We start from the raw sequence: 10293 nt of genomic DNA on the forward strand, positions 1-10293 counted from the left end.
AGATGGAAAAATGGTACCACTAATGATTTTACGGTAAATCTCTGGTGACTGAGCTGCCAGGTTTTTACAGTAAAATCTGCAGTGCAAATTTGCAGACATACCATCAATATATTTACAGCTTGAAATAGTTAGTTATTAATGTGTATTACATTTGGTAGCCACCCTTCGGCGGGCCAAACTAAATGACACGTCGGGCCAAAGTTGGCCCGCGGGCCCCACTTTGGACATCCCTGGTCTAATTAGTACTGTTTTTTCCATGGAAATGGCCAATTAAAAATGGCACCAGAAAAGCCTACGAGGCTGTTTGAATGGTAATGATTATGAGACATAGAGGTTAGAAAAACATATGCAATTAAATCACTAGTCTATATTGGCTGGTTAGTTTTAAAGTGTAAAATCACTTTCTGATTCAGGGAAAAAGGCAATGGAATAAAGGGGCTGTTTGCAACATTTACACAGATACGTAGAGGGCACTAACTTTCCAATGTATTTTAAGCGATATATCCCGCTCTCTTACGTCTTCTAGGACGCAATGACGCCTGGACACGGGCACGAGACGCGTGTCTCTCCTGCCCTTGACTTCACGCCTGCTCACGGACCTCCGAGCCTGCCTTGCCCCTCTTGGACTTCCGCTTCTCACTCAACACGCACCTTCAACAACTCCCGGTAACACTCAACACATAATCACGACAAATAGTCGCACACATATACATTTTGGTTTAGTTAGACACCTCATTGCATATTTTATATATAAATAAAATAGAGCTAAAACAACGTCCCTGCTGTCTGTGCCGTCTTCTTCCCCTGTACACGTAACAATTTTATCCTTTTCACGATTTGAACGCTTCGTAAAGCTGAAAACAACACAAGCATAGGGCATTTTTTCTTTTGAGAAAGGCTAAATGGCTCCCCAGCACCCATTGAAAACAGAGTAAGCTTAACCACCAAGCATATTCATTGGGTGGGACGTGAGCTGGACGTGATGTTGGTAACATTCCAGCAATACAGAAGGATTTACACAAAACTAAATTTAATTGCGGAGACAGGTTCTCTAATTTATTACAACGACGGATACAATGAAACAGTAAGTCTAATAACATTAGATTGGTTAAATTAATAATATATTAGCTTGTAGCATTAGCTTACCTACACTACATGTACTGTAGATGAGATGAACAGGTACATATAATGCAATATTCTTGCAAGGATGTACATAGTTGTTTCAAATATGGAGACAGATATTATAATCCCACGTAATTTCTATACCTATAACTTTATGGACTGAAAGAGAAAGCTAATAAACTAACCTTTGAGAGGCTTTCATCTCCTCGGCATACAAAAAAATAGACCTACAAATGAGCGATCATCAATCTTTTTGTCACTTGATTGAAATTCACAGCACCCGAGGATCTTGTGGGATGAAGCTGGCTGCACTGAGCTAATGTATGAAGAAAAAAAAAGCGACCGGCAGGAACGTGAAACACTTCATTTCAACACACTCTCTCGCCGTAGCTGATGTCAAAGGTGTAAAGACAGTCCCTGTCTTCACAATAAAAGTGCTGCTCCATCCTGGCTATCAGCACTACTGTAAATCCTGCATCAATGCAAGTCAATAAGATAATACACAACCTATACTATTCTCTTCTGTATGCATTTAAACATACTGGTATTTTTATTAAACACCTTCAACATGTTAACAAAAAACTTCTGTTTTAATAATCTGTGTGTATGTATATCTTATGGCAGATCATCTTGACTTGGTGATTTGATAAATAGCTCGCCTGCTGAAAAAGTGTGAGCACCTCTGGTCTACCTGACCACAATTGGGGTGTGGTGAAGACGTACGATGAACAAATAATACAAGGTAATTAGACAGACTTACTCTCACAGAGCCTCCTCCTGAGCCGACCTCGGATCTTATCGATGGCGTTAAAGTCCGTCACGTGAAAGACGTGAGCGTTCTTCGGTTCCGCCGCGATCTCTTCCAGTTCCACCTTCAGCGCCTCGCCGATGCCCACTGCAAACATCCTGATACCAGCTCTGGCGGCCAACTTGGACGGCTCAAGAACGTAATCCTGACTCCGGCCATCGGTGAGCAGAATAGCCACCCTTTGGATGCCCTTGGCTCCCAATGGCCTGGCCCCGTTTTGCTCCAAGAAGATGTTGTCGGTGGTGTAGCTGATAGCGTCCCCGGTCATTGTATTCCCTCCAAGGTAGCGTATGTTTCTGGCGGCCTGCTTTACGTCTTCCAGGGTCCTGTATCTCGCCAGGTTAAATTCTGTGGTGGGCCGGTCGCTGTAGCGTACAACAGCCACTCGAGTCTTATCTGGCGCCAGGTCAAAGGACTCCACGAGGTTGGCCACCCATTGCCTGATCTTCTCGAAGTTCTCCTTGCCTACACTGGACGAGGTATCCAGGATGAACGCTAGGTCATAATGGACGTTTTTGCACCCTAGACAGAAAAAATGAGACATTAGAATGTAGTCCCATGTGGACTTAGACTTGATCGAAATCTTTAAGTCTTACCTGCCCTCTGAGCATCCACATTCTCCCTTGAAAGAGTCAGGATGACCAAGACCAAGAAGATCCTAAATCCCAGTCGGAATTCCATATTGGTCTTGGTTCGGGTCAGTTCTTCCTAGTTTAAAACCACCATCCAACTCTCCGGTCTGCGGAAAGATCAACAATTAACGGTATCCATGGCAGATATCTGGTTTCAACTATAGACTTTGGCAATGGAGGTCCTCTATTCTCTGAAAATAGACCAAAATACAATAAGTACACTCCGAAAGGAAATGAGACTCACCAGAGATGGTTGGGAAAATGTGCCAAACTAGTTTTATGATTACATAAATAAAAAATATGACTGCAGTTGTTTAGGCTCGATTGATGCTCTCAAAATGACAGTAGGATTCAAAACAGGGTCTTTGAAGAAGTTTTGCAGAGGAACTACAGCTCAAAAGTCACAGGTCCCAGAGGACAACCACAGTGGCTGAGATCATTGTTATACAGTAGGAGCCTATTTATTGTAACACAAAACCTTGTTTGGCCTTATTGTACACAAGTGGCTGTGTGACTGGTCGGTCCTAGCCATAATATACAGTCATCACCTAAACAGAAAAAGTGCCTCAAACACTATGGGAGGTAGGGTTGTCTTGATATCAATATTTTGGTACCTGTACCAAAATTTATTTAGATACTTTTCTAAATAAAGGAGACCACAAAAAATGGCATTATTGTCTTTATTTTAATAAAAAATCTTAGGGAACATTAAACATATTTTTGCAATTTAGTCCTTAAATAAAATAGTGAACATCGTCGTAAGTAAACAATTAAAGACTCTGCTGACGTATGCAGTAACATATTGTGTCATTTATCGCTCTATTATGTTGTCAACATTATGAGGGACAAGCTGTAAAAATGGTTTATTAATCTACTTGTTCATTTACTTTTAATATCTACTTATTTTCTGTTTCAACATGTTCTATCTACACTTCTGTTAAAATGTAATAATCACTTATTCTTCTGTTGTTTGATATTTTACATTAGTTTTGGATGATACCACACATTTAGGTATTGATTCGATACCAAGTAGTTACATGATCATACATTGGTCATATTCAAAGTCCTCATGTGTCCAGGGACATATTTACTGACTTTATAAACATATGATTTTTTTATTTTTTTTTTTTTAAAGAAAAAAGATTTTGTGACGATAAAAAATATATATGTAATCATAGTAGTGTCGACTAGATACACTCTTGTACTTGGTATCAATACAGTGGGTGTCAGGTGTAGATCCAACCATGGCATTTGTTTACCTTGTGACGCCGGTGAGCTATTGTATCCTCCTCCGGTGTGTAGTGAAGCATGTTTAGCTATTCCTCGACCTCCAGTGATAATGCTACTTGTAAGAAATGTACTTTATTTGTTGCCATGGAGGCCAGGATTAGTGATTTAGAAGTAGCTAAAACACTGCAGACAGCGGAGGGATGTTAGCTGCTAGCTAGATAGCCATGTCTTAAAGCAGCTCTTCCTGAGGGTGTTTCAGAGTTATAACTTTACCTTTATCTTTACTTTTTACACCAAAATGCATCCATTCTCCCTTTTCTGTCTAGACACTGTGTCTGCTTGTAAGTACTCTGTGTGTGTGTGCGCTGCCAAACATGCTCCTCTGCTAGTAAAACCAGCAATGTCACCACGTGATGTCATGCCCGGGAACCAGTACTTTTCAAACAGAGTATAGTACCGTTTTTGATTCATTAGTACAGCCATACTATACTATACTATGTGTATACCGTACAACCCTAATAGGAGGTATACAAAAATAACAGGAGTGCCGTTTAGGGCGATGAAGCTTAAAACTATATCACAATAAGTTTTTTATATTGATACATATCAATAATTGGTACTTTTTATGACTTATTTAAGCATGCCAATAAATACAGTAAAGCAATTTACAACTAACCAAGGGTGCTATTTATCAGTGGAGAGGGTGTCTGGTAGCCAGGTAGGATAAGCGCGGCTAAAGTAATGAAATAATTAAAATATTTGAATGTAGTTGCAGTTTTGAGACACTAGATGGCAGTAGTGTGTAAGCTATTGAACACTACACAGAGTAGTTTGGGAAGCTACTCGTTAAACCGACCATTGGAAGTGTCAGGATGTTGTCTGCATTAAAATAAAAAAAACTAGACAAGATTCTGTTATTGAGTTAATTTCAAAATATTATAGTTTCTCTTCTCATTCCATGCAGAGAATCCACAGCTAGACAGAAAGACGGTTTCTCTTCTCATTCCATGCAAAGAATCCACAGCTAGACAGAAAGACGGCGCAACCACACCTGGCAGTCGAGACTGTTACGTTATTGGCGATTAGCGTGTCCCTCCGAATGTTCAATAAATATTGTTAAGTGATACTTCCTGTTTCCTGGGGTCCCAGAGCGCGAGTGACTTCATGAAACGCATCTTGCTTTATAATTTCTGGTTTCTTTTGACCAAAAAATATTAATATATATCGAATGTTTTATCGAACACATTTTATATTGATATTATGTGTCTATCGCGATATATATCGTTTCATCGGTCAAGCCCTAGTTACATTGACTTCAATGTAATGCTTCATGATATTATTTATGAACTTTATGAACCAACTGCAGGTCAATTACGGTAGGCCATAACCCTCATGAAGCTTACTAGTTGTGACATCCCAGGTAAACAAACATGGCTGACTATAAGCATTAAGTTGTTAAAATGATGTTTTGTCAATTTGCAACATTTCACCTAATAACTTAGCACATTTCCATGCAGAACAGATGGTGTTACAGGACAATCTTTCACCTGATGTTTTTAGATCCACAACAGGCACAACCATTTTGAGTCAATTTAGCTGAAGCTGATTGGCTACAATTATCCTCAACGGCTAAGCTAATGTTATGCTAAAACTGAGCCATTTAGTACCAAAATCTACCATTTTTGTTTGGATTTACAAATTGTGATTTTGAATGCAAAATAAAGGAATTGCTGAGAAGAATATGCTTACTTGGTTAGGTCAATTATTTGCTAAACCCCCCTAAACTAATCTTCAATAGCTAAGCTAATTGTGAAAGCTAAAAATCAAGCAATTAATGACAATCAATCAATGTTTATTTATATAGCCCTAAATCACAAGTGTCTCAAAGGGCTGCACAAGCCACAACGACATCCTCGGTACAGAGCCCACATAAGGGCAAGGAAAAACTCACCCCAGTGGGACGTCGATGTGAATGACTATGAGAAACCTTGGAGAGGACCGCATATGTGGGTAACCCCCCCCCCCCCTCTAGGGGAGACCGAATGCAATGGATGTCGAGTGGGTCTGACATAATATTGTGAGAGTCCAGTCCATAGTGGATCCAACATAATAGTAAGAGTCCAGTCCATAGTGGATCCAACATAATAGTAAGAGTCCAGTCCATAGTGGGGCCAGCAGGACACCATCCCGAGCGGAGACGGGTCAGCAGCGTAGAGATGATGACAAAAATGTTTTCACCCTCAGCAGCAGCAAATTACCAACATTTTTTGACTGTAGGCAGCATTTAATCCATTTTAAACTTGGAAACAATGATTTCCGATGCAAAACAAAAAGTAAACTGCTAAGCTAATCAACTGCAGGAGCTAAAAATTAAGCCATTTATTACTAGAAATTTATATCAACCATTCTTTGACCGTAGGCCGCATTTAATGCATTTTAAATGTGTAAACTTGTAAATGTGGGGAGGAAAAAAATTGATAACTGATGAAATAAATGATCTGTTAACTGCTGAACTAATCTTCAGTGGCGAAAATAACTACTTGTAATCTCTCTTTGTGCTAAATTTTTAAAACTGAGCCATGTATTCTTTTTCACCAGGAGGCCAAACTTATTTGTTTTACACAAATGATGCTTTCAAACTGCTAATTTAACCTAGAAATGCTAATAGCTTATCTCCTTGTGTGAATTGTTGACCAAATCAGACATTTTCTAACTTAATACCTTGTTAAATACAAAACAATCCCATGACAATTAGTATTGATTGTATTTAATGACATTAGGTTGGAAATAAGTTTACTCCCTAGACAGTTTTAATTAATGTTCTACAAAGTGGACTATTCAGTACTGTGAAGTCTGTATTATTTTCTGTGAGTAAAAACATTCTTATCTGATCTTTCGTTCGACTATTTCTGCCTTGTGCTTTCACTGGTGCTATTCATGGGAGTGGGCAGTCACTAATTACAGCAATTTGTCCGAGAAAGTCAGCCCAGTAAAATGCTACTCTCCCTTTTTTACATGCAGACAATATGCTAAAGTCATAATGGAGTTGTTTTGCTGCTGTGTAACATTCCACTTCCTCTCTCTGTCAAGGGTAGACTTGGGAATACAGTGAAGATGCATTTAACAGAAGCATGTTTATAATTGGTGAAATGCAGAAAACAGGTCGTCATGAGAGAAAACTAACTTGCAGATGAAAAAACTAATGATGGACTGACTGTAAATGTACATAACGTTTGCTTTAAAAGAAATAGATGCTTACTTCTATGACCTGTCAATCAGCGTCTACTGGAGGTTTGGCGCCCACCTGCCTCCAGCCCCTATCAGCACCCGTATCAGCAGCTCCTCAGCATCTTCACCCAAACTGCTCTAAAGAGGCACAACATGGGGTGAAAATAGTCCAGAGTGCAAAATCCAGTGTGCAGATGAGATGAGTTGAAGGCAGTTTGTGAAGGTCTGCACACAGTAGGAGGGGACAAGGGAAGGTGGCAGCAGTGATGGCGGTGGGTGGGGGGTTGGGTTTCGTGGTGCATTCTGCACTCACACATAAAAAGCAGTGCCAATTATAGATGCAAACTTTTAGGATATTTTAGTCCCCTCCTCTTTGACTGCACCCCCTCCTCCTTTGCAGCCGCCATGAAAGAGAAGCTGGAACTTTTTAACCACAAGCGTCCAGAACCGCCGCCCTTTCAGGGCCGGGCCGCACACTTCTCGGAGGAGGCCTGTGTTTAAGTTAGCCAAATGATTACAGAACAGCTTAACGTGCAACGTGTTCTTTTAAGATGTCCGCACTTCCGTGGGTTCGGTTTCATTATTTCTGAGTGTGTACTGTCCCGTCGGACCACAGCATCTGTCCATTTTAGATCTGATTGTTTTTTTACACGCAACATCTGCATTGCTTTCTACATTCCAGTTTTACAACTTAATAATTTTCATTTGTATACAAATATTATTTTCATCAAATATGGTGTATGTGAAGGGGGTGTTACTGAGTGACTTTTGATGATCCCTGTTCAAGAACCCTGAATCATGAAACATTTGTATGATTTGTATCAGTCCTGATGCGCTTGCAGACTTTGGTAAGTGTCTATAAATGTAAAGGCTCTAAAAATGTGAGGAAAAAGAACGCAGACCTCCACCAGGTCCTACCTCCCAATAACAGAAAAAAGTCCTGAAGGCAGATTTGATCTGGATCATTCCCAAAATTAAATCACTTCTCATTTCTGACAGTCCTAAAAGTTTAATAAAAATGTGCTCATACATTTTTTAGCTATCTACAGTGGGTCTGGATTAGTTTTTGCCTCATTACTCACTTAAAGCATGAGTGAAGAATGGCCTTTCCTCAATGTAAAGAACTGTTAAGTCCAAAAGAGAGAGATGATGCAGTATTATCTGCTCACAGATGCTACACGGTGGTTGTTTGAGCACACTGCAGCTTGTCCTCGATAAATTAACCCACCATCACTCCTTAATGCTTCAGTCACACGCAGGATTCTCACAGTAATGAGGCAAAAATTCCTCCAGACCCACTGTACAGTACAGCGGTATGTAAGAAACAGAGTTAGCCCTCTTGTCAGTCATTCACATCTCCGTCTCCGTGGGTGGAGGTCGGAATGCAAGCGTGCACACAGAAGTAAACGTAAGGTAACGTACTGAAGAGATCAAATAAGCCCCAAAATCTAATCACATTTCCTGAAAGTGAAACGAACATACACCCATAAATTATTGCGTTATCTGTAGCGGAATGAAAGACACAGAGTGAACAGTCTTGTCTTTCTCCTCCAGTTTTTACTCTGCGAGGGCTGCCAGCATCCACATACGGAAATTGAAGACCATAACGAAAACGTGAGGTAATGTACCAGAGACGCATCCGTCCTAAAATGTAATACATTTCTGAAACTTGCAAAAGTTTTACTCGTCAACCGACGTACATATAAAGGTTGAAAATGAGTCACAATATGCACCTCTACAGTGTATTATTTTAAAGACCAAAATGCCAGATGGTAAAGGAGAAATGACTGTACCAGAAGCGTAAAATGATCGTATTTTAAGCAAAAATATCATACAGTATGTACCCCATTTTCCTGTAAAACGTAACATGAGACAATGCACAACGGAAAGCGCAGCATAAGATGTATAGATGTTTGTTTGCCAATAGGATGTATTAAAGGGTTCTAAATTGTATATTTGGATTATTGATTGTACAGAGGGTGGGATTATCATACGTCTGACAAAGCCGTGTCCAATGATTAGTTACTACCCAGAAGTTAGATGTGCATGTGCAATTTGTTTTTAATTGTGCTATTCAAAACATGGCGCTGAGACGTGTTAACAAAAATGAAACTGCAACAAATACCATCAAAATAACACAAAACAAAAAAAACAGGAGTAGTAAAAATTTGATCCAAATTAAATATATCGAAGGTTTCCATTAATGTAACACAACATTTTTATTAATGCCACACATTGAAAATAAGGGTTTTATTTTTTACTTGAAAACAAATTTAAGCAATATAATATTTCGTAGCCCCCAGAAGAAATCACAAAGTCCAACGATATTTTTTACTTTCGTCTCGTGAGTCCGCACTTCCCGGACACACAACAACACTTCATTTTCCGACAAATCACCTTTCAAACATGGACGGTGTGTTTGTAAACTGACAGATCCAAACCACATGAACATAAAATATTAACATTAGCTGGTCGTTACAGTATGAATTGTTGTGTATAGCCTATTGTTTGCGCACTATTGATGTACCGAAAACCTGACCACCGATATAAGATTTTGATGACCAAAAACCGCACTACCAAAACCAGATGTGAATAAAACGCACGCCATTGTGACTGTCTCGAGTGCTGTGGACATAGTTTTTATATATAGTACAGATATACCCGTGAACAGCCATCTACAAAATGTGCAAATATTAAGAGGACAGTGGCATCTTTTAAGAAGACAAAGTCCAACTGGAGCAACATCGTCAAGCAAGTGTGACATCATGCTCACAGCAGTGAACCTCTCCAGCCAGGGACATGGAGGGACAGAAGCTAAGAGTATCTAAACAAGAGTACAGTATATAATAAGATTAAGACGAAGATGGTGGCGTTGTAGGACAACTCAATAAAGACGATGTTGGCGTCGTGGAAAGACCCGCTGAAGACGAAGATGGGGGCTTGGTGGGAGGGCCCGTTGAAGACGAAGATGGCGACGTGGTGGGAGCATCCGCTGAAGACAAAGATGGCGGTGTGGTGAGAAAACCAGCTGAAGACAATGATGTCAGCATCGTGGGAGGACCCATTGGAGACAATGGCAGTGTTGTGGGAGGACCCGCTGAATACTATGATAGCGGAGTCGTGGCAAAACCCTCTGAAGACTATGGCGAGGCGTCGTTGGAAGACCTGCTGAAGACGAAGGTGGTGGTGTCGTAGGAGGACCCGCTGAAGACAAAGATGGCAGCGTAGTGGGAGGACCAGCTGAAAACGAAGACGGCAGAGTCATGGAAAGAC

General features: G+C 40.2%; 1 protein-coding gene across 1 annotated transcript in view; it reads right to left on the minus strand.

The window, feature by feature from the left end:
• col22a1 (collagen, type XXII, alpha 1) overlaps positions 1 to 10070 on the minus strand; it is an 88899-nt gene extending 78829 nt beyond the window's left edge. Inside the window, 5 exon segments of the mRNA XM_072915632.1 lie at positions 1883 to 2452; positions 2527 to 2669; positions 7097 to 7158; positions 9880 to 10012; positions 10057 to 10070. Of these exon segments, the coding sequence (XP_072771733.1) occupies positions 1883 to 2452; positions 2527 to 2669; positions 7097 to 7158; positions 9880 to 10012; positions 10057 to 10070 (922 nt within the window).
• Positions 10071 to 10293: the final 223 nt, after the last annotated feature.

The sequence above is a fragment of the Nerophis lumbriciformis genome, linkage group LG21 (genome assembly GCF_033978685.3).
Source record: "Nerophis lumbriciformis linkage group LG21, RoL_Nlum_v2.1, whole genome shotgun sequence".
NCBI classification, from domain to species: domain Eukaryota; kingdom Metazoa; phylum Chordata; class Actinopteri; order Syngnathiformes; family Syngnathidae; genus Nerophis; species Nerophis lumbriciformis.